Source organism: Curcuma longa, chromosome 21, assembly GCF_044706935.1.
Source record: "Curcuma longa cultivar G26 ecotype Majalengka, Jawa Barat chromosome 21, ITB_CL_G26_1.1, whole genome shotgun sequence".
NCBI lineage: Eukaryota > Viridiplantae > Streptophyta > Magnoliopsida > Zingiberales > Zingiberaceae > Curcuma > Curcuma longa.
In genome coordinates, this window is record NC_133881.1 from 12,959,630 (window position 1) to 12,985,270 (window position 25,641).

General features: G+C 37.4%; 3 protein-coding genes across 3 annotated transcripts; 2 read left to right on the top strand and 1 right to left on the bottom strand.

Annotated features, from left to right (window-relative positions):
* Positions 1-2,878: 2,878 nt before the first annotated feature.
* Positions 2,879-7,138, top strand: LOC141814275 (phosphatidylinositol 4-phosphate 5-kinase 2-like). Its single transcript, XM_074702211.1, has 8 exons — positions 2,879-4,254; positions 4,337-4,504; positions 4,595-4,760; positions 5,140-5,250; positions 5,358-5,551; positions 5,644-5,744; positions 5,839-5,938; positions 6,631-7,138. The coding sequence occupies exons 1-8, from the start codon at positions 3,104-3,106 to the stop codon at positions 6,935-6,937; spliced, it is 2,298 nt and encodes a 765-aa protein (XP_074558312.1). The 5' UTR covers positions 2,879-3,103; the 3' UTR covers positions 6,938-7,138.
* A 3,242-nt stretch (positions 7,139-10,380) lies between these two features.
* LOC141815241 (O-fucosyltransferase 7-like) lies at positions 10,381-17,106 on the top strand. The gene is made up of 12 exons (XM_074703153.1): positions 10,381-10,533; positions 10,810-10,908; positions 11,099-11,198; positions 11,290-11,357; positions 14,080-14,168; positions 14,613-14,793; positions 14,887-15,015; positions 15,105-15,238; positions 15,313-15,526; positions 16,330-16,514; positions 16,600-16,695; positions 16,775-17,106. The coding sequence occupies exons 1-12, from the start codon at positions 10,381-10,383 to the stop codon at positions 16,896-16,898; spliced, it is 1,572 nt and encodes a 523-aa protein (XP_074559254.1). The 3' UTR covers positions 16,899-17,106.
* A 705-nt stretch (positions 17,107-17,811) lies between these two features.
* LOC141814535 (putative protein phosphatase 2C 9) lies at positions 17,812-21,066 on the bottom strand. Its single transcript, XM_074702489.1, has 5 exons — positions 20,823-21,066; positions 19,150-19,389; positions 18,766-19,042; positions 18,256-18,410; positions 17,812-18,157 (listed from the first exon to the last, which is right to left on the bottom strand). Exons 1-5 carry the CDS (start codon positions 20,874-20,876, stop codon positions 18,017-18,019), a joined length of 867 nt encoding a protein of 288 aa, XP_074558590.1. The 5' UTR covers positions 20,877-21,066; the 3' UTR covers positions 17,812-18,016.
* Positions 21,067-25,641: the final 4,575 nt, after the last annotated feature.

The window sequence follows — 25,641 nt, forward strand, 5'->3', positions numbered from 1 at the left end:
TCTCTCCGCTTAACTTTAAACTTATATCTCTTCTTTTCTTTTGACATACATCAAAATAGGGATCATTGCAACTTAAAATACTATAAAATATTTTCAAGGACATTTTAAGAGAAAATATTTTCCAAGAATATTTTTCAAAATAAAAATTCATCTAAAAATTATCCTTAACAAAATATCTAACTGTTTTCTTGACCCAAATGATATTAATTAATCATTAAGTTTGGTTTAGACTTAGCCATGATAGTGGTCAATTTGTGTTTATACCCCTTTTGATCATATTGATGCACTGATCTACATTAGGTACCTAGAGTCAAACCCTAACATTTTGTCTGTCTACGTGGCTTAATATGTAATCAAGTTAAACCTAGGTGTTGTGAGATGCGAAAGTAACATAGATCTATAGTTACGTGAATTCTAAATTAAAACATAGGTTAGTTCGATTCTGCATATATAAGTAAATACAATAAAATGTTTAATAGTAATAAAAAAGTATTATTCTACTAAATACATTCCTAATTATCTTAGTATTGAATTTAGCCTAGGTAGAGGTTTAGTGGATATGTCAATCAAGTTTGATTTTGACTTAATATAATCGAGTACAATATTTTTTTTGACTACATATTCCCTAACAAATATTATAAGAAAATAGGGTTTTAGAGATGGATTGTTAAAACAAAAATAAAATATATTTTAAATTTATATAACTCAAAGATAGATTTATTATGAAATTATTAATCTGTTTCACTTTAATAAAATATAATATTTTTAAAAAAATATATAATTTAAAATAAATTTGACATGAAATTATATATAAATTTTTATAAATAAAAATAAATATGGATTATAAATGAAATTTAAGACCATATGATTTTTGTTAAAAAAATTCATTTAAAATTTAATAAAAAATTAAGAGAAATTAAAATCTGTTTCTGATTTAGATAAATCAGAGATGGATTGATTATGGAAATACTAATCTGTTTTACTTTAATAAAATATACTGTACGATAAGAAATTTATGACGGAAGTTATATGAATATGAGATGGAATTATAAATAAATTTAAAAAAAAATGAATTAAGATTACAAATAAAATTTGAAATGGTATAATTTTTGTTAAAAATTTATTTATTTTTTTTAAAATTGTGATAGAAATAAATCAATTTTAAATTTATATAAATTAGAGATGATTTTTACAATAAAAATAAAATCTGGTTCAAATTTATATAAATCGGAGATGAATTTACTATAAAATTATTGATTTATTTTACTTTAATAAAATCGTTGTGTTCCCTTCACTAGGAGAAAAATAAGAATTATTGTTAGTAAAATAGTAAAAAACTAACCAATTGAATGTTAGCCACTCAAATATTGAACAATAACTATTAATTAAGTTTTAGCTAATAATTATGATTATTTATAGATCAAAATAAACTTTGTCTAAAATTTTTTTATTTCGTACTAATTGAACATAATTTTGGCTAATAAAATATTAAAAAAAATACTAACTCATTCATTTTTTGATCGATATTATTTATCGGCCAAAATGAATTTTAAATAATATTTTTAATTTTTTAACTATCAAATAAATTTTGACAAATAAAATATTATAAAATATCATCTCCTCTAAAATAAGAATTATATTCCTCCAATTGTTCCTTCTATAACGTCCAGCGGTTCAGGTAGGCTTTCATCTCCATTTTTTTATTATAATATTAAAAGAATAAATAACTATTATTATTTTTTAACATGGATATATTTATATATGTGATTATTGCTATTTATTAAAAATATAAATTTAAAAATATATATTAGATTATTTATAATGATATTTTTATAAATGTCACCTTTGTCCACCACCGTAAAACAATTATTTTGATCTCAAATTTATTAATCCTAATTTTGTTCCCTAATAAATTTCTCTCAAATCCATCCCCAATTCCCTTCCTTTTCGCATGAGCGACCATTCTTTTTCACAGAGATGACAATCTCCTGGAGCTCCCTCGGGATGCCATGGAGTTCCTCACAGTGCCCCGGCCAAGCTAGCGGCCGGGGTTGAGAACGAGCCTCAGCTCGTGGTTGATCAAGCTCGTGATAAAGTTTATGATCCATAAATCTGTCGTTATTTTAGCGATGAAAATCTTATTTATCGTTAAAATAATAACGTAAATTTAATTCTATTATTATTTTAGAGTATTCTTGCAATGAAATCTAACTCAAAAGATAAGGTTTATATTTCTTTAGTCAATAGAGGTCAACCAAAATCTAAGGATCAATTATTCGAACCCTTTTATACTTTGAAATTATGCTAATTCGAGAAATATAGTTCAAAAGTTGATTCCTAAGCCAATTCGATCCAACTTATTTTGAATTGTAAAATATTTATTATTATTATTTTCTCTTAATTTAATTTAATTTAATTTTTTGCTGAAACTGATTCTTTAAAATCAATTCGAATCCAAATTGATCTCCATCTCGGGTCCGACTCGGGCGAATCTACCAAATAACGGCTCCGGAAAGAAAAATATCATGTCGGGTTTTTCCCGGGACGACACTGTTACAAACTCGTTCGCGAAGGAAAAGTACGTGAAGATACAAACCCACCCACGGCCAGAGTATTATAGGCCCGAGGCATCTTGCCACGCGGCAGATAGTTGTCGATTAATTCGAACGGAGTGGAATGGTGTTGCGTGGTTGGAAGAGGACATGGGATGCATTTTGGATGTCTGTGGGGCGACAGTTGGAATGCAGTCGAAACGAGTAATTCTTGGTTGAAATCAGGGGTAATTTGGGTATTTCGTAGCAAATAGAGTCTTTCTATTGTTATTATTTCCTTTCGCTCTCTTTCTCTTTCTCTCGCTGCTGCAAGGGAAGGTAAAGCAGCGGCCGAGGCGTCTCTTTCTTGGCCTCCTCATTATCCGCTGTCTCTTGCTCGTTCCTGCTTCGATTTCTCCGAGTTTTCTTCCCCATTTCGCTTCGGAGAGAGAGTTCCTTGGATTCTGGGTGGAGTTTAAGAGGTTGATCGAGGTCTGGTGGGGAATGCGCGGCGCGGCTGCCGGCGACTAGGGCTTTAGCTCGCTGGAGGTGGCAACGGAGTCGCATGTAAAATGCGGCGGGTTGTCGATGATGATGCAGTCGCGGGTACAGCGGCGGAGGACCTCGCAGAGAAGTCCCTTGTGCACGCGAGGGGCAGATCTCAGGGTGGGGGTGGCGGAAGACGGGTGACCCCCACGGTTGATCACGATGAAGACGAGGAGGATCCGGTCGGGAAGAAGGTGTTGCCGAATGGGGATCTTTATACTGGTGGATTCGCTGGGAACGCGCCTCACGGGCGTGGGAAGTACCTGTGGGCGGACGGGTGTATGTACGAGGGGGAGTGGCGTAGGGGGAAGGCCTCCGGGAAGGGGAGGTTCACATGGCCTTCCGGCGCTACCTACGAAGGCGAGTTTCGGTCCGGCAGGATGGAGGGATTCGGCACGTTCATCGGCGCTGACGGCCATACCTACCATGGTCAGTGGGTGGCTGACCGCAAGCAAGGCTTTGGAAGCAAGTCCTACGTTAATGGAGACTACTACGAGGGCCTGTGGCGGCGCAACGTCCAGGAGGGTCACGGCCGCTACGTTTGGCGGAACGGCAACCAGTACGTCGGCGAGTGGCGTGGAGGTGTCATAAACGGCCGAGGTGTCCTCATATGGACCAACGGGAACCGCTATGATGGTCAGTGGGAGAACGGCGTCCCAAAGGGGAGTAGCGTATTTACCTGGCCCGACGGCAGCTGCTATATCGGCAGCTGGAGCCGCAGCGATCCCAAGGCCCTCGACGGCACATACTACCCCGCCACCGCCACTCCCCGGAAAGAGATCGCCGCTGGTAGGAGAAGCACCTCCCCCTTCTTTCAACTGGACGGTGGATCGCTGCTGGTCCCTTCGTCCAGGAAGCGGTTGTCCGTAGATGTAGCCCATCGATTGCCTGGACTTGTCAGCTCCGTGGCTGAAAAGAGCTTCCCCAGGATCTGCATCTGGGAATCGGACGGCGAGGCTGGGGATATCACTTGCGACATCATCGACAACCTCGACGCGTCGATGCTCTACAAGGAAAGATCCTTGCACGAGCATGTTAGCGGAACGCTCATAGGTACCATGCAACGGCGACAGTCTTCCCGCCCCTTCTTAACTTCGGAGGTAAAAAAGCCAGGGCAGACGATATCGAAGGGGCACAAGAACTACGAGCTAATGTTGAACCTTCAATTAGGCATTAGGTAGATGGTCAAAGAATTAAGTTGTTGGCGCTGAATTGAAAATGTGGTTCTTAATTTTTTGGTAGTGATTTTTTTGATTCAGGTACTCAATCGGGAAGCCTGGTTCCGCGCACCTGAGGGAGCTAAAGCAGGAAGATTTTGATCCAATGGAGAAATTCTGGACGAGGTTCCCTCCTGAAGGATCAAAGAATACTCCTCCGCACCAGTCACCGGAGTTCCGATGGAAGGATTACTGCCCCATGGTCTTCAGGTACCTTTTTGTCGAACGATTTGTTCAATATTTTCCCCCGTCTTTCTTAACAGTTCAATTGAAGGATTTCACTTGATGCCTGGATTGCAGCCACCTGAGGAAATTGTTTTCAGTGGATCCAGCAGATTATATGTTAGCTATCTGTGGAAATGATGCACTGAGGGAGCTCTCTTCACCTGGGAAGAGCGGGAGCTTCTTTTTCATGACCCAGGACGACCGTTTCATGATTAAGACAGTAAAAAAATCAGAAGTGAAGGTTGGACATTTCTAACTTTTTTCCTTGAGCTTAATTGTTGATTATCAAGGTTCCAATATCGATGAGCATACCAAACTATAGCCAGGAAACTCAACAGTTTTTTTCCCCTTCAGCTGCGTACATTGATTTTAGTACTGAAAATACAATGAGAATTGTAAATATCAGACCAACATGTAACCTCATTCTGAGATTTCTTCTTTCCCTATTGTTGACATGCCCAACAATCATTTATTTGGTATTTGTCTTCATTCACTGTTTCTCTTAGTAATTTTCCTAAGAGTGTTGATGAACATCCGCTGGTAATGCAGGAATTCTTGTATTATTTCAGAAAAGCATTGTCAGTTGATATTTGACTGCATTTACTTTGCGACTTTACCAGGTACTCATTAGGATGTCACCCAGTTATTATCGGCATGTATGTGAGCATGAGAAGACTCTAGTGACAAAGTTCTATGGAGTCCATTGTGTAAAACCTAATGGTGGTCAAAAGGTTAGCAAATACTAGCATGATATTTTGCTGGTTATGCCATTGTACATATTAATTGATTCATGCATCTGTTATTAACTGATCTCATCCCACATGTTTGATGAAGCCAGGTCCGGTTTGTTGTCATGGGTAATTTGTTCTGCTCCGAATACCAAATACATAGGAGGTTCGACTTGAAAGGTTCATCCTATGGTCGGACAACCGAGAAGACTGAGGAAGAGATTGATGAGACAACTACACTCAAAGATCTTGACCTAAATTTAGTATTTCTACTTCAAAATTCTTGGTACAAAGAGCTCCGTGAGTAAGTTCTCATAGATCTAGCTAGAAGTTTAATTGATTCCTCTTCTTTTGCATCTATGCTTTATTTGGTCTGAGATAGCAATGTTGGTGTAGACAAATCAAACAAGACTGTGAGTTCTTAGAATCAGAAGGGATCATGGATTACAGCCTCCTTGTAGGAGTTCACTTCCTATCACCGCTTCTCACTTCACCTCGTAAGTCAATACCCCTTTACAAGCCTGATTCCTTTTTTCTAACACTGTTGGGCCATTTGACATTCATCTAATCATATCGATGCTGCTTAATCAGAGTCATCTAAGAAGGAATCGTTTCAACGCAGAGAAATCTGGTCTGACCTATGCGACTCAACTTTCAAATGCCAAGATGTGGATCAAATTCCGGACACACGGTATGTCTTATACCTGGCAGCAATGCTAATATAATTATATGGCCAGTACATTGATTATTTCCTGCCTGCAACTCAGGAAGTGCCTGTGATTCACTTTCATTCATGCTGTTTAAACCTAGATATCTAATGTCTCATCTCGATGCTCTTGTTGCTAATTGGTCAAATATGCATCACCGAATCTGGCTTTACAAACTTGTGGTAGGGTCAATTTAGGAGTCATTGTCTGCTACCATCCAATACTAGGTATGGCTGTTGCCAAATCTTGTCCAAGTTCTTGTTTGTTCTCTCTTATGCTTTAACCCGTTTGCATTGGATCAAACAATCCGTTCATGCCACCCACGAATGAAAAGGCGTCACTTTTAAAATCCACTGCCAAAGACTTGTCGTCACCCAATGACTCATTGTGATTCCATGAACGGAGTACTTGGCGCAATTAAAAACTCGTGGACTCTGCTTCTTCTACAGACCCCACTTCAAAATTTTATAGGCGTAGTGTCGCACTCATCATGATGTAGCTCTACTGTCATGCTGGTGGCTCACAATTTTTAATGTTCCATTATGGAATCCTTGGTGCTTGCCCCAATTGTAGCGCAAGTTAGAATTTGGCCCCTCATCTATCTTGTTAGATAAACTTCTTTCTATTTCCTAGTCTTTTGCGTGTGTATCATTAACACTCTTTTTCTAATGATCAGGAAACCGTTGGTCCGGCTGGGTGCTAACATGCCGGCGCGAGCTGAGCACGCCACAAGAAGCGGATTGGTTTCATTTATTTCAGCGAGTAGTGGGATGTCGACGCCTACAGCAAGCGGCGAGCTCTATGATGTGCTTCTCTACTTTGGCATAATCGATATCCTTCAGGACTACGACATCACCAAGAAACTAGAGCACGCCTACAAATCGTTGCAGGTCGATCCCAACTCCATCTCCGCGGTGGACCCGAAACTGTACTCTCGGAGGTTTCAGGATTTTATCAGTAAAATATTCATCCAAGATGATTAACTTCTACGGTTGCTATTAGGGGCTGAATTTTGAAGCTCAGCCAAGGGCAGTAAAAGGGGTATTGAAGTTCTTTCCTTTCACTTTTTTTTGTTGTTTTTGTTTTTTTCACTTTTCCTTGTTAGAGAGGAGGGAATAGTAAATTGTTTTTACATGCTGAAAAGAAGGAAATGTTAAGGATGTGTACAGATGGATAGTGATGACGATTGTGTGCAACAAAGAAAAAATTAGATGTATGCCGAAATGCAGCAGCTGCTTGTGCCCTCCTTTTCCAGTACTACAATGGTGAAAGAGTAAGCTTTTACAGAGAAGCTCTTAAAGTCCTGTAAGGATGGTAAATATATAAATAAATAGCATCAAAAGAAGAGAAAGTGGAAGATGGAAGATGAGGTGGTGATCCAAGATCTTCTCTTTAACGTTTGATTACACATGTTTCTTTATGTTTTTTCAGCACTGCTTAATTAGGCTTTGTTTGTCCCTGGCCAGGGCGGATGATCCTTCTTTCTTGTTCTTTTGACCACGGAGTTTGGCATGCCCACGTGGCTGTTCGACCTGTCCCGTGGCAGTGGGTCCAGGTCAATCAAGTCACGTCCTTGTGATTCATTGAATTTTAAAATTTACAATTATTCGAAATGACGTCTTTTTTTTTTATTCTTTTACATTGATTATTCTATTTAATAACGAAGACAAATGTTTCATCTAATTAATATAATTTACCATATACATACAAAGAAATTATAAACTAAATCTTAAAAAATCAAGATTAGTCAAACGCAATTCGAATACTGAACGACTTGGGAAGTTATTTAATGCGCCCAACGAGCAGCAGACCGATGTTAATGCGACGTTGGCGTTTGTCTCCCTGGCGTCTTCCTTCCCCGGCAACCCCATGGCTCTTGCTCTGTGTGTTGGCGGCGGCAGCAGCAGCAGCGATGAATCAAAAAAAAAAAATGATAATCCCAATAGCCACATCTCTGGGGTGGTCAACAGCGATGAATCAAGATGCATGTGCATGGTCACTTGCACGCGTTTATTCTCGACAAAATTGCATCGTTACGAACAGACTGGAATGAGACTTGCGGATCGGCAGTGTGCCCTTCCCCAGCCGGCGACTTGCGCTGTCGCCGTCGTCGGCACGGAACGATAAATGTTGGGAGTTCCTCTGTGGGCCCCACGGCATGACACTTGCCGCTCCGATGGGCTGCAGGAAAGGAGCCGAGGGCGTGTTATTAATTGAACCTTAAACGCCGGCATTCATGGCTCATTAAATGCCTATTATTTTAAATTTTTTTAAAAAAAAATACACACGTCGACGTCGATCGATCGATCGATCTCCACGCGTGCATGCATGGTTCACAGCGGCAGTCGGGCCGATGGGCATTTAATGAGCCATGAATGCCGGCGTTTTGGTGGCTTCTGAGTTTGATTTTCCGGATTGATTTGGGCCGAATCAAAAGCCTACGCTGTCTGTGTATTGAATTTGGATCCAACATGTATTGGATCAAGACCCGCCATTCAAAATCCATTTAAGCCACTCGAAGTTTAAAACCTCCACTCAAGTCACATCTCTCTATCTGTATGAAATATGGAGCCGCACTACACATTTAAGGATTAATTGGCTCGTAAAATTCAGATATCTTGTGTGTATATATAAATAAATGATATGTTACATATTTTATATTATACATCCCGTGAGTATCTAAGTATAAAATATATTTTTTATTTTTTTAATTTAAAATTTAAGATTTAATATTTAGATTAAAAAAATAATATATATATATATATATATATATATATATATATATATATTTCATTATTATTATCATAAAAGACTTCGTCCTATATTTTAAAAAAAGTCAAAGGACTTTTCATTTTAAATTTTCATATCAACTTACTCTTTCTACGCAATCAATCCAATATTATTCAAATATTGATTAATTTTTAATTCAAAATATCACAACCTAAAATAATGTAGATTAAAATTATTCAAATATTGATAAAACACTAATAAAATTAGAGTATTTTTAATCAATATTGAAGTAATTTTTAATCATTTGCAAGAACCACAATTTCAATTGACGAGGACAAAATTAGAGCACATGTGTTCATTTTTTTTAATTGCCATCATGTATCAAGTCTTTTGGGCCGACTAATTCTTAGAATTTCTAAGGATAATTGATTCGATCCTATAAAATTTTTTCATTGATCATCAGTGTTCATCTTTAAACATCTATCGCAATCAATCAACAAAATTAATCTGAAACATGGATATCCAATAATTGTTACAGTAGCAGGAATGCTATGTTTGGCTTGGACCACCCAACACCAAACCCAACTGAAGAAAGTGATCTCTCAGAGTCGGAAGCAAGCACTTATTAGGAAAGGGAGGAGGAGGAGTTTGGAGGGCGTATAACTGATCTCATGGGGACCAAGTGGGAAGTTTAGTGCTGCTATGGCATATATAGGAATGAAGATGGCAATGGAAGAAGAAATTAAACAGATGCAAGAATAATTGAGAATGAACCTTCATTAATTAGTATTGTTAAGAATTGAGAATGAATCTTCTTGACTGATATTATAGTTTCATCCAGTATCGTTAAGAATGAACCTCCAAATGGCACTTCTTAAGGAGATCTACTGCAAAGCTTAGCTAGCTGGAAGAGATCACAAGTCTTCTTCCATTTCCTTCACAAGTTGTTCTCGTAAATTGTAATCTGTCAAAGATTTAACTTGATCAGATGGAATAAATCTTGGAAGAAATGAAGGATTACATTTTATATAGATACTTCCAAATGGTGCATTGGAATGCATGTTTTTGAGATAATTCCTGAACAGTTCTTTCACGTGATTGCCTTTTCATGCATGCACCGAAGCAATAAATTAATAGATTTGGTGCCAGATTTAGCTCTCTAATGTCTCTCGTTCCTAGGACCATCATAATCTCTCTCTGCTGCACTTGTTCGTGGTTTGGATATCTGCATGTGGACTGTGGGAAGCTGCACTCAAAGAACGCATTAGCAAGAAAAACTTTTCGTTTTGGCTTGAGTTCAATGATTTCAGATTTCAATAATAAGCTTCCTAAGAATTTTGATTGTTGTCTTGTTATTGTCATAGTTAATCTTTCACCTAGCTCGTGATTTTTAGCAGTATGATCATTGGGTCCGAATTCATAAAAATGGAGAAACTTTGTAGTAAATATATTATTTTGACAGCTGCCAGTCTTGCAGCATGTATAGGGGCATACATGGAAGGGATGGGAAGGATGACGGTGGTGGCAGCACTGGACTTGAAGGACAAGGTTGGGAAAGCCTCTGTTTGCTTCCTTCTTCTCTCTCTCTGCTTTTCTCTGGGCTGGTGTCTTCGTCTTCCACCTTTCCCTTTACAAATCGAAGGAGAAGAGAAGCAGCATAGGGCGAGACTAAAACGAAGGGCAAAGTGGTGGTGGGATGCAGCGGCGCAGGTCGACGCCGACCGCCCTCTCGACTTTCTGGTGGACTCTAATGTGCGCCATAGGAGCTATCGCCGTCGCCGCCCTCGTGGTAGTACACGTGGTCCTTCTCCCCTCCGCCACCGCCCCCGACGCCTACAAGCTCCCCCAGGCATCTCCTTCTCTCTCGCCTCCTCCATTACCTTTCCCACTGTTCCTCGTCTTTTGTACCGGTCGTGTTTCTTCGACTGTTCTATTTTATTCACTTTTGAAACCTCAAGATGCGAAATTTTTCGTGGTTTCTCTAGATGATTTGTCTTCCGTGCGCATTATCGAGGCATGTATGAAAAAAAAACACATTTTTGGGCTTGGATTTGTTGCGTTTTACAAATGCTCGCACACACCGTGTGATATAGCTCGATTTTGTGGGATTTGTTTTGTTGTTTAGCAACGTGAGATTGGATACCGGCGAAACACGAACGAGCTCAGGTGGATGCGGGAGGTCGCACCGCCCCGACTTCCCAAGCTTCCCATTTCTGCACAAAAGGTGATTCCGCCCTATTTTTGAAATGTCAATTAACAGCTTGATTTCTGTTGTCTTTTTATGGGTGAACATTTCTTATGGTGTCTTGCTTTCCTTTTGCATTTGAGGTTCCTATTAGGACGGAGAAGTTTTCATATTGCCGTCGTTTTCATTTTCTTTTTCTCTCACCCTCTTCATACACTGCACTCTGCAGGTGGGCAACTCGAAAGGAGATTTTGAGTTTGCCAAGCTGTGGAAGTCACCTTCGAATCGTAACTTTATGCACTGTGTAACACCGAACTCATCATATTTGCGTAAGGGATCCTCATCAACGTCGATTTTGATTTCGTTGTTTGATTAGTGCATTTTTGTATGTAATTCTAAGATTTACTTAACTATTTTCAGCTCCTTTGAGTTCAAGAGGCTTCTTGCTAGTTCATGCAAATGGTGGGTTAAACCAAATGCGTGCTGGGGTATGTGCAGTGCTCTATCTCTCTCCCTAACTACGATTCAATCAAAGAAATCCATCATCTTCTTACTTAGACTCAACTAGAGAAGGAAAGAAATCATCCAAGAGAGATACCACCTAACAGTTACATTAAAACCAAAGAAAGCCTTTTGCCTTCTAGCTTTTAGATTTGATATGGGACGAAAATGAAAAAAAAATAAAGAGTTACCACCTATGTGCCTTGGGGGATGGCATTCAAAGCCGCTACCTCATTTAGTCACCTTTTTCTTGATATCAAAGAATTTTAGATGGGTACCAAGATTTAATTCTGAAAGCATCACTTAATGACTTGCCTCGAACTTAATGGAAATAGTAGATCTAGAATTTGATGTTACCTTGGTTTCCAAAGAGATAGTAGTTGGAACCTTCACCTTATTTGATACTCTTCTCTTGAGATCAATTAACCTTCGAATGAGTTTCATTTCTTAACTCCAAAGGAGTTACCTAATTGTTGGCCTCCTTTGAGAAATTCAACATTCTACCAACTTAAGGTCCGGTTCATAATTGTCAAATTCTTCCTTCTACCTTATGAACTAAAAGAACTAACTTAACAATCTTTACAAGGAACCAAGAATGTGAGATTCCTGTCTGCAAATTGACTAGTTTTTTATAGCAATACTACTAAATATATCTTCTAGTAAGTGCCCTTTTGTATTTAAGAGTATCAAGCTCTTCATCCTGTTATGATGATATTGTTTGTCTTATCTTTTTCACCAACTGAGAATTTGTTGTGCATAGTTGGATGGTACCTATTGAAGTTAGAAGAAAATTACATTGAGTAGCGAATACTAGGGAGTACATGTTAGTGCACCTCATAAACTATGATAATACAATATATGAGAACCTTGAAAATTCCTTATATACCACACTAAGACACCTCATGTTCCTTCCACTACCACCCATTTCATACTGTGAGAAAAAATTGATTCCATTTCCATTAATTTGACTTACCAACTCACTTGTACATTAGCCTAAGTTTTAAATATTAGAGGATTTGTTATCTTGGCATTCAGACCTTTTTTGTTGAGTTTCCACGAGTAGCATTTCTTTGGTCTTAATGTCAACAGTCCTATTAGATATGACAATGAGATGATATTATCTGGTAATAGTGATTAGTCAACCACTTAAAACGGGTTTGGGTACCCATTAAACAAGTTCGCAATGGGTTTGCATAAAATAATAGATACATGATGATGACACAAGATCGGTTTGAGTTTAAAGACTCAGGTAGCTGGTATTCAATCAAATTTAATTATTTTACAATGAATATATGAATATAAATACTTAATCTTGCATTGTATTTATTACATACCATGGTGGAGTTGAATTTGGGTGGGTACCTGATCCATTTAGTCACGTATGGGTACCATTTTGACATTATGGAACTGGTATGGACAGAGAAATCTAACCCATGATGGATATGAGATGAGTGGGTATTGTATCAGACAGGTATGGTATGAACAAACCAAATTCGTCTAGTAACCTTTCCCATTAGCACCAGTTACTCCCATCTTCACTATTGTAATTTGCAAACATCGAGAGTAGATTCGGCATAGTACTTTTCTGCCTTATGGTAACTTGCAATGTTTCCTTATCTAATCTGAATGGATGACTTGTAATACAAATGATGATGAGACAATTGTTATTGTTCATGAAATACAACTCCACCTTCAAGAGTTGAGTTCTCTATTGGTGGATGATAATGATGCAAATAAAATAAATATCTTTGACTAACATGGTCCAATATGGTAGATTGTTCATCCACGAAAGATCTAAGTATAATCTATTTTATTTCTACTTTGTTTAAAATACAATTATCTTCAGTAAACTTAGTCTACTTCGCCTAAGTTTTTTTAAGACCATGAATTAAAAGCCTATGAAAGTTACACTTGTCCCTCTAATTGAATGAATAGGATGATAATACAAAGGTAAATTTTCATATTTCTCTTCTCTATGTGGCATTACTAACTGACATATGTATCTATGTAAGATTGTTGTCTAAAGCACATGGATCTTTCTCGTGTTTGGTTTTTTTATTGTTTTATGTAGTCTTTGCATGAGGCAAGTAGATATTGTGAGTTATAATATGTTGAGATGTTATAGCCTTTTAATGTATGCCTTAAATGTGTATTTAATACAAAAATTGGTGTCTTCCTTAAAACATTATTTTCTGGTTCTTTTCTTGAAAATTAAAGTACAGATTTGAGTATCATGAGGGAAGTCATGTTGTTTTGCTAAGACAATAGTACTTTGTTTTAAGTTGCTTCAGTGTCAAATTCATCAATATTTACGGGTTCTAGTAAGCCTACAATATGAATGAATAACTTATTGGATCAAGATTATCCAAACTTGCAGTCAGCACAATAAATTTATGATTCTTTCAACCTTAAATAAACTGCAAGACACCTGGATGCCTAAAATGCTCTTGTACTGCAGATCCAGAATTTAAGTTGCATTGGAGTCGCAGAATAAAATTCATATATCCTAGGATCACACTTACATAAATACAATCTTGGCAATTGTTTATCTCTTCTTCATGATTGATAGGCATCTTAGCTTCTTTTGTTTGTAAGAGAAACAACATTATATTGTTTAAACTAGATCTCTTTCAGACGCTAATTTTTCATATCATTTTGTTTTTATTCGTATGGGTTAAAAATCCATGTGTATTGTGATGCTAATGGCAGATAACTGACATGGTAGCAGTGGCACGAATAATTGATGCAACACTTGTCATTCCTCGGCTTGATAAGAGATCATTTTGGCATGATTCTAGGTATAAATGCTTAGATTTTATTCTTATTCTTTTTTGTCTAGCAGGGTATACTTTCTGAATAAGGTTTGTGGGTAACTCACACACAATAATTGTGCTATTATGTCTCTTGTATATGTCGTTACAGCTACTGTAAACCTGTGCATAAGTTTTCGGAACAATGCCAAGTCCAATATGTCATGATAGCCAGTTCACGAATTATATTTTATGCAGTACTCTTTCTCTATTCAGTTTACATTGTGAATTCTTGTATGCATTGTTCTCTAATCCTTTCAGTAAATATGTTCAGTAATTTCTCTGATGTCTGATGATTTATCATCTTGTCCACACCATTTGATTCCAAAATATCGATGTTTTATCTCTTCTGCAACACTTGAGAGTTCATATACAAACTACATACATATACATATATAGTGTTCTCTGATTCTTTTCACGATCATGTTCCAGCAATTTCTCTGATGTTTTTGATGAAGAGCACTTTATCCATGCTCTGGCCAATGATGTAAAAGTTGTAAAGAAACTACCAAAAAAGTTGAGAATGACCACAAATGCAGTAGTACACTTCCGAAGCTGGTCAGGGCTGGACTACTATCAAACTGAGATATTGCCTATGTGGAATAATCATCAGGTACATCTGCTGCAACTAGAAGTTCATCTTACACCCATTCTACGATTAGTGGTTAATATTTCTAATGCTAATGTTATTCAATTTTCATTGAAGGTTATAAAAGCTGCTAAGTCAGATTCACGTCTTGCAAACAATAACCTTCCTGCTGATATACAAAAACTTCGCTGCCGTGCTTTCTTTCAGGCCCTCAGATTTGCTCCAAAAATTGAAGCACTAGGAAAAGTACTTGCCCCTTTTCTCTCTGTTTCTTACTATATAATGGTCATGATTCAACATAATATGTTTTTTCTTTCTTTTTTTTTAAACTGCAGTTATTGGTGGAGAGGATGAGATTTTACGGTCCATTTATTGCTTTGCACCTTCGTTATGAGAAGGACATGCTTGCTTTTAGTGGGTGCACATATGGCTTGTCACCTGTTGAATCTGATGAATTAGCAAGGATTAGGTATCCTTTTGATGTTTTTAGAGGATGCTTGTTCTGAATCTCTTTGAAGTTCAACAGCGTTCTCTATTTTGCAGAGAAAATGTTTCATATTGGAAGATTAAAGAAATTGTTTCCCAAGACCAAAGGGCGAAAGGGTATTGCCCGCTGACCCCAAAGGAGGTTGCAATTTTTATTTCTTCTCTTGGATATCCATCAAATACTCCGATATATATTGCAGCGGGGTCAATATATGGAGGCAATTCTCATTTGGCTCATTTGAAATCCCGCTTTCCTATTTTGTTGAGCAAGGTATGGAATTCATAGACGCAATGCGATGTTCAAATGGCAGGTTATTGAACTCTTGTTTCTATCATTTTCTGAGGAAACTTGCTCTAATTTAACTTTATTTTGTTCGATAACATTCTGAATCTTTTTTTTTTGTCTCTTGAACGTCACGATTATGTACGACTAGTACATGTTGCTGCTTTCCATTATCTCTAGTCCAAACCAGTCCATCAATACAACAGCACAATAATCCAGCCAACAGAAATGTCATTTATCAGATTCTATAAGAAAACATTTTCATTGTTAAGGCTGTTTTGAAGAAAATCACTCAGTCTCAAGTCGATCGAGATGATAGATTTGAGAATTAATGTACAAAATATCAAATATCTCTTGTGATCTTAAAAATGAAAAAAAATAATCATGAAGCAGCTTCTCCTTGTCCTTGACAATTCCAAGTGCTATAAAATTGCTATGGCACTTGGTTTCAGGAAAAGTTGAACTTTAAGTAGACCTAGCTATAGTTTGAATCTAATAATCTGGTCTTGTGCTACATTACTCTTTAGTGAGAGCAAGTTCTGCACATCGGCGTGCACCTGAATGTCTGTCAAAGTATTATCTGTTTTGAAAGTGAGACACTCATGCTTCGAGGCTGCTCGTTTGCCTAAATGAGGACACTTTCAGTTTTGGATGTGAGGTTCTCATGATCTTTCTTTTTTCTTTAACAAAAGTTGCAATAAAAGCTAGAAATCTCTTGGAGCCTTAGAGCCTTGTTGAGCCTTCAGGTTCCTTGTTAATATATTCAGTCCTGGTTATGAACTATTTTGCAGGAGAAATTGGCATCAGCAGAAGAGCTCGAACCTTTTAGGCAATATGCGTCACAAATGGCAGCACTAGACTACATAGTATCTCTAGAAAGTGATGTTTTTATCCCATCGTATTCTGGGAATATGGCAAGGGCAGTCGAGGGTCACCGTCGCTTCCTTGGCCACAGGAAAACAATTAATCCTGACAGGTGACTTGCTATGAGCTCCTATTCTTATCGAACTTGCGAAAGGCTACATTCTTTATCGAACCTTTGTCTACTTTTGAGTATGCAGAAAAGCTCTAGTTCATTTGTTTGATAAGATCAATCGAGGATCTCTCAGAGAAGGCAGGAAGCTATCAAATATTATTAGTGAGATCCATAAAAGAAGGTAGATGATCATGCAAGTTACATTTGTGTTTGAATTTCCATACATCTGTGGAACTTGATGTTTTGCCCTGGTATGTTAGGCAAGGTTCTCCCCGCAAGCGGAAAGGCCCTGCCACTGGCACAAAAGGCGCAGAACGGTTTCGGTCTGAAGAGGCATTTTATGAGAACCCTCTTCCTGACTGTTTATGTCAGCAGCAACCCTAAGACTAGGCTGTCTAACTTGCGCATAGATAATTTGACTGTGGTCAGTCTTTTCGACGCCACTAAATGGTGCATCAGTTCATACTTCTGACTCCATAGCAAATTCAATACAATCCAGTTGACATACCGACACAAGTTAGAATGCCAGCATGATCCTACTTTACTTACAAGTCGATGTGACCCATCCCGAGTTCGTATGCTCGAAGATGAAGAGGAGGTAAACTACTACAAACTCACACATGTTGTGATAGTACAAGATGAAACAAAAGTATCAAAAGTTATTATGCAATACAGATTGCTGAACAATATTGCATAGCTAAATCATAGCTTAGTTCTTGCAAAAGTTTTCATGATATATTTATTCGTTTGCAAACCAGGGTGTCTGGTCACTCGATCGGCATCTAGTTTACTCTTAGAATATCAACATGATGATCAACCCCTTTGTCTGTGCTTTAAACCTTAAATAAATCCCATTGACTCATAATGACCTGCTTGGACCTCTTGTTACTAAATTCTATGAAATAATTTTTCAAGAAGCAAACTCAAAGGAAGACAATTCAACTAGCTGCAAAAGTCTCAAGTACATGAATAAAGCATTCTAAACATCAACTTATTTTAAGGGCATGACCTTCTTGAATGTTTCTAAATATCAACCCTTACATCCACCCATATGCACTGGATTAAACACAACAATTATTTTAACAAATTACATAGAGATGATCGCAATCTTATCACGAACACTGGCAAGCTAAATCCCAAACTCTGCTGCAAAACTGCAATCCCAAGAGGAAAAGGAATGCTAAAGAAAAGAAAGTAACCAATCCAACCAACCATTGTGCGAAAGTCGACCTTCAGGAGGGGTCTACTAGTTTCCCTGCTCATAGAAACATGGGAGTCTCCTGATCGCCAATGATCGCCAATGCATTTACAGAGTTCATAACTTGTCAACATGAGCACTTCTCATATTTTGTTGCATAAAGCTTGACTCTTTGGTGCTTTCAGTTTTCATGGTATCATACCATAAGAATCTGTATTAGGAACCTCACCAATCTTCCAAATTTCTGATGGTCAACTGAAAATTTTATCTCTGGTTAGGAATGACTGAAAGAAACAAGTTTTTCTTATGATCTGAATTTTACAACCACACATGAAATGTCATCTTTGCTGTCTCTAGTCAATGCCTCGGTGGCCAATTGTCTTGCCGCGGATTGTGGATCCTTAAACCTTCTGGCAATCGCAACTGCCTCTTCATTGCTCATGACCTAAATCGAATTTGTTATAAAAAGTAAATACATATATGGTTCTTAGATGATTCCCAATATATAAATAACATTACTAGTTTTAGAGTTGAAGAAGAAACCTTCCATATACCATCACTAGCAAGGATGAGTAGCTCTGTTTCTGCTGTAATGTTTAAACAACAAATATCAGGATCTGACCGCAAATGTGATTTCAAACTCTTGTCTCCAAAAGCACGGGATACAGCTAACTGGCCATTAACCCTTGGGACGTCACCTGACAGAACGAAAAGAAGAATAATCATCTGATTTTGTAAGAGATTAAGACTAAATATAGTCTGAAGCAGCAAGCTGCTTGTTGAGGCTGATCAGCAATGTTTTTGATCTCTACTAATTTGAACCTTTGGAAGGAAATAAGAGGATGTAGGAAATAGGAAGGTCACTCCTATCCTTTCTCCATGTCTCATATGCCTACCCAAGAGCAATTGGTACTCACTCATAGTCGAAGGATCATCGTATATATCACTTACGAAGAATTGAAACAATAATGCAACAGGCTGGAGGAGGAAAGCAGGTTACCGATCACAAATCGATAAGCTAAACATGAAGCATAGAGTGGGAGCAGAAGGTACCTGGCAAGTTTGATACGAAACCTCCTCTATTCTCAATGCTTCCACGCTCAGTGTTGGGATCATGATCAACTGTCAATTGTAACACCTGTTGACCTTTTGCAAGAACTGCTCTCGAGTCACCAATATTAGCTATGCATAACTTCGTGCCATTAATGAGGATTGCAGTAACAGAAGTTGATCCACCTCGACCAAGATCAGGACTGTGTGAAAGAATTGCCCTGTCGGTCTTTTCGTAGGCTTCTGAAATAGCTACATCTGGATTCGTCCAAAATTCTTCCTATATTTTGGAAACAAAAAAGAAAAAACTCATACACTTGAAGTCCTTGAAATTGTCTATCTTATGACAATAAGTATACATATTGTACAACTAAGATAGTGATGCACCTCTTTCAAAATGTTTGAAAATAGATGCTTTTGTAAATAGGCAGGTACATTATTCCCCAGGTGTCCGTCAAATATAGCAAATAGACCAAGTTCCTGTCCTCTCATATGAATGAACTTAGCAACATGATAATCCTCCATAGGATGGTTTGTTTTCCCCTTAACAAGGCTAAATCCATAAGTGATTTTGGTGCTGCTACTAGAGCTTCTCCCTTTACCAGCATCACATGAAGAACCTGCAAACTACACAAAGAAACTTTACGCCTAAAGCATCTAAATTGATAGGCTTTTCAGTGCAACCAAACTGTAGCTTATGACGAAGACTAATTATTTTCTAACCAAAAAACCAATTTTTTTTTTTTTGGTTTGATCTGGCTACTCAAAAGGATGCTAAGAAAGAAACACGAAGGATATTGATATGGATAGTTCAACTAGGCATGATATCCAAGAGGTAGGAGCTTGAGCAAGCTGTATCTTGAATTGATTCAAACTACACAGAAAGTGTTGAACTGATTCAGCGTCTGCAACGTTGAGATGGTCATCACGCCATTAGCAAGTCACTTAAGATATCTACAGGAACAACAAGGTGGGCTCCTGAGATTTGAGCATCTGATGTATATCACTCATGCAAATTCTATAAGAGTGCGATGTATCTCATGATCTTTACCCGACATAATTTATGCAGTTGTTAAGGAACAGGTAGGTTCTGAATCTAGTGAAGTAGCACCAGAAGATGTTGAAATGGGTTGTAAGACTGCTACAAGGCCTAAAGGTGCTCAATTGAACTATGTATAATCATATTATCATGCAGACAAGGAAATGTTTTGAGTTAGAGATATTCTATATGGTGATATTAAATGTCATGGAGAATTAATAAAAGAATTTGCCAATGAACTCAGAGGTGTTCCTTGTCTAGTTATCTTGTATAATGAGAATTGGAGCATTGTATTATCTGAGCAGGTATTCAATATTCCAGGAGAAAGATAATTCTCCTTGAAAATAAAACAACAAAGATAATAACCTGCAATTATGTTTACGAAGACTCCTTCGACCACCAAATTTTATTAATGTTAGGATTTAGTAGGAATAAGCTGCAATAGGTGAGTCAAACAGGGGGCTTTCTCTGAACAGTCAAGTTCAGGTGAAGAATTGTTATGTGGACCTCCAACATCCAACTTTTTGATGATGTTTGAGAGTTGACTGAAGGATATAGGAGATGTGTTATAGCTCCTAAGCTTGGGTAGATTGGACCAATATGGTAGTAGCCAAGATATCAAGGTTGAACTGCTAAGTCGTCGACCTAAAGGGCCAGGCAGAATAGGTCAGCTCAAGCAATCCGCTACCATTTTCGGATGTCACCTTCACCAAACATGGTTAAGGATTTATGGAGTGTTGGTGTATGTTATCAATAAGTCACTGTGTTAGTAATCGACTTGGATCTGTGTGTTTGTTGTTACCTATCATACTTCAGTAGCAAACTAGCAATCAGAGCGATTCAAGAGAAAACAGACAAGATTAAAGAAAGGGGGAAAACAAGACCAATCGAAGCACCAGTTCATATCAAAAAAGAGGCGAGAAGCAAATCGTCCAAACAGGACAGAAACCGAAGTGATCGAAGGAATAAAGACGAAGTATAAAAAAAACACAAGGTAGAGGTCGAGGTCCAAATCCCTCACCCTAGAGGATGAACCCCTGAAGCAGCAGAACCAGTCCATAAAAATCCCAAGCATCTCACGCCAATCTTCCCCCAATCTTGCGAAAGCCTCCTCCTCGACTTTGCCTCAAGGAACCCACTCCCTGCGCCGTAGATTCGATCACGGCGACGAGAAACTGAAGAAGCGGCGAGGTTTTGGAGGAGAGCGAAGCACTGAGCAGCCTCTGAAGCGGTCCGACCTGGGAAGAAAAAGAATGGAGAAATTGTAGCACGCCGAGAAATGATGACGAGCGTTGAAAAAACTGAAAGATTTTAATTAATTAATTATTTATTTATTTTCAGGTGGAATTGTGAGACTGGATCATGATTGACGGCGCATGCTGGTCAACCTGACAAAGCAGCTGGAAACGTTTGACTTTAGATAGATTCCTCCGCCGTTTTGTATTTACCGCCGGTTCTCTAAATTTGACTTTTTACCAGTTTGATTACGTATCTGATCTAATAGAAAAACTAAATCGGTCAGAGCTCAGGTAAGATCTTTTTCGATCAGATCATCATCAGACTTGATCTCACCATCATTTGTGAGAAAGTAAATCGAGAAATTACAGTTGATCATGACGGAGGAGAATATTATACCAGTTTCGTTGAGATTCGATCTTTATCCACTTCGATAATTTTGTTCCGTTATAATCAACTCAACTATGTTCCGGGAATGCATAAACAATCTTTAATGTTGCTAGCTAGGATTGTAAATGAATTATATATTGATAAATAAGTTTAATGTTTGATTTGATAAAAAAAATTATATTAATAGTAAATTTATTTATTTATTGATATTTTGTCGCCCAACTAATAGATATGATTCAAAATGATTATTCAAATAATTTTGGATAAAATGTTTGAAGGGGAACTCAAAATCACAAGGAAAAAAAAATAATGGCATTGTATAATGATGCTCTTTTAGCATGAACATGAGACTTTTAGTGCAGTTAAATATTGTGAAAAATATTTAATAATCTGCAGACTTCATAGTAAAAAGAATGTATTTACAAGTTCAAAGAATCACTAGGAATACAATGATATTGATCTGATCTAATGTGAGATCAAAAGATGAGATGATTCAATAAAGTACGCATGATTAATAACCTTTTGACTTATTGGATATGAATCAAGTTGACTTACCGAGGCGATCCCAAATAAGCTTAGGGTGCGCGAACTTCGAAGAGCCTCTGTGACAATCAAAGGAGGGTTAGAATCGAGGCCAAAGCGGGTATTGGCACAATTACTCTGACACTCAAGTCAAATCTTGATGATTGGGGAGTAGGGAAGAAGAAAAAGAAATATTAGAAAAAGTGTCTCCTTGTGTGCGTACTTGTGCCCACGCCTCCAACTAGCCATGTTCAGATTGAGAGAATACCACGTACTCTCCCTGTCTGCGTCCTATGTTAATCACTTTTTGGTTGAGGGGATGTTACATCGTCCCACATTTTCCACCTCTTTCGTTAATCAAGTTTTCTTCAATTAGGTGTGAAGGTACTCACTTAGGAGGCAAGCGCTCGACATATTCGGGTGTCATGAAGTCAAGTTTCTACCGAGTCGAGCATCATGGAATCAAGCTTCTATTAAGTCGACTCAAAGTTCCTACAAACTGCATAAATTTAATTTAGTATAAGATCATAGGATCGGATGACTCAGCAGAGTACCCACAATCAATAACCTTTGACTGGCTAGATACGAATCAAGTTGACTTCCACTGAGGCGATTCCAAACAAGCTTGGGGTGCGTGAACTTTGAGGAGCATCTATGACAATCAAAGGTGAGGTAGAATGGAGGCCAAGGCAAATCTTAACGCAACCACTTTGACGCTCAAATCAAATCTCGATAATCGAGGAGTAGAGAAGAAGAAGATGAATAGTAGAGAAAAGTATCGTCTTGTGTGTGTACTTATGCCTGTGGGAGCGAGGCCTTATTTGAAACCCACGTCTCCAATTTACCACGTTCAGATTGAGGATGCCACATGCTCCTCCTGTCCGTGTCCTCGATTAATCACATTTGGTTGAGGGGATGCCACGTTATCCCATGTTCTCTACCTCTTTTGCCAATCATGTTTTCTTCAATTGGGCATAAAGGTACTCAGGAGGTAGGCTATTGGTGTATTCAGGTATTGTGGAGTCAAGCTTCTATTGAGTCGGACATTATGGAGTAAGCTTCTATAGTGAGTCAGACATCATGGAGGCGGGCTTCTACTGAGTTGGGTGTCATGAAGTCAAGCTTCTACTGAGGAAAACGTTGTGGAGTCGAGTTTCTATTGAGTCGGGAGTCGTGGAGTCGAGCTCCTACTGAGTCGAGTGTCATGGAGCTGAACTTCTACTGAGTGAGGTGTCGTGGAGTTCAGTTTCCACTAAGTCAGGTGTCGTGGAGTCGAGCTTCCACTAAGTCAAGTGTTGTGGAATGGAGCTTCTATTGAGTCAGGCATCATGGAGTCAAGCTTCCACTGTGTCAAGCTTCCGCTCTAGAGTGGATAGATCACCTCCAAGCCAAATTAGAGTTAGGTTTGGAACCCGACTGGACTTACATATGCCTCGACGACTCTTGGGTTGGGGGTCCATGGTTTGATCAAATTTGAACTCAATTTGATTTGACCCAAATCCCTTCTTGATTGATTTGTCACTCAATTTAACTTTTAACTTGACTATACCACATAGGATAGCCATCTTCCCCTATCAATGTTCTTTTAGTATGAATTCTAAATTTTTAGGATCGTTAAATATTTTGTTCAAGAGTATTTAATGATCTTAAATGGCTCAAAATTATGAAAAAAATAACATTTGCAAATTTGAAAAATTATTATAGACAATAATGCTTATATAACATTAAGATTGACAAATATTTTTAGTATGAATCTAAAACTTTTAGAGCAAGTTTAGTAGTCAAAAGCATTTGACAATTTCTATAGATTTCAAAATTAATAATAATAATAATAATATACAAACTCAAAGAATCATAAATAGTGCAATGATATTTTCTTGACATGAATTTTTAAAGGTGTACTCTTGGCCAAAAAAATTGATGATATTATACGCCTCAAAATTATTTTAAAAATGACATATTGATTCAATAAATCATTCTAGATGCAATGATGCCCATTTTAATAAATCTACAAATTAAAAGTGCAATGCTATTTGGCCAAAAGTGAAATGATTCTATAAATTTCAAATTTAAGAAAAAAATAGATAAGCATTATAGCAAAAGGTGAAATTTATCATCTTAACAATCTCATACGATCGGCTTCACGATCATATATGAGGAGGTAAATCGAGAAGTTATAATTGGCCACTATGAAGAAAGGCATTTTTTTTATTTTGTCGAGATTCGATCATTGCCTATTGTAATAATATCTACCTCGCAGTAGCCAACTCAATCATGCATCGGAGATAAAAATAAATAAATAAACATGAAACTACTAAAGGTGCAATGATGTCTGGCATGAAGCTAAAACTTATTAAACACCTTTCTATAAAAAAAAAATTGATGACCAATAATTGACTAAGATATGGTTGAGCAAAAACATATAATCTAAGTTGAGATTTAGAAAATAAATAATAAATATAACAATATGATAAGTGTTTTTTTAATATTCTAGTTAAATTTGCCTTCCATTTCCATACAATGCTGAGAAGATGAACATTGTTCAGAAACTGTTTTACATATATTTTGAGAATCAATTTCACAATTGTCCATCTTTTTCCTTGCTGCTGCCTAAATGTCTTATTAATTAATCCAAGACTGCTGTTTCAGATGAGGCAGACTTGCAATGTGACTCTGCACTTGCAATGTTTCATTACGAGAGAAATTGATTGTTGAAATGATAATACTGATACAACATAATGACTACTTAACAACCTCAATGTACAGTAATAAAAACAATAATATGCATGTCCTAACTGTGGAGTCAACTACGTGGACTTGTATCTGCTATTAAGCTCTATGTAAAGTAATATCATCACATAGGTCATTTAGACTTTCTAATTCTATTAAGCAAATTCTTTGTCAACAAGTGAACTCCTTTATGTGACTGAATATATTCATTACGACAAGAGACATAAGAAAAAGAAAAGCAATAATATTGCAGAACAGTAGTAAAGAAAAAAAGGACAAAAGTCATATGGATTCGTGTAAAAACCTTCAATAGATTGAAGGACATAACCTGCAATTTGACCCATGCGAATTATCAAGTGATTGACCACATGCCCTCTACTTGCAGATCTGTTTCATGCAATCAAAAGCAGACATCATCATTGCTCTAGCTTTTCTATCAAGTATGCCCATAAGAAATAGTTTATTCATAAGCATGTGGAACCTGATAGTATAATGATGAAAGTAAAAGCAATTTAAATGATTCAGACACAAGCATGTTTGTAAGTATTAAAATTTTTTGAATAGTAGCTACAAAGCATTTAGAAAGAAGATACTTTATATGATTCACCTTTCAGCAGATAATCTAACAAAAATAACACAATTGAGTTTTACATACAAGCACTAGACACGTCTAGGATATTTTATTTAACCATCCTAACTATATACTTAATCAAATTAACTCCCGTGTAAATCATTAATATTTTAGTATTCTGCATCTCTGCTAGATTTTTTTTCAACTTTCTACTGAGAACATGATGAAAAGGATAGTGGAAATCAGTTTCATTGCATGGCAAAGTGTCTGTATTCACCATGTAAGAACTATTTTCAACTTGTGCCAACCCGTGTGCTAACCCGAAAGTATAGCAATTTATAATAGCAAAAGTACAAAGGAGTAGTAACGCCTGCATCACTACCAATGTTAC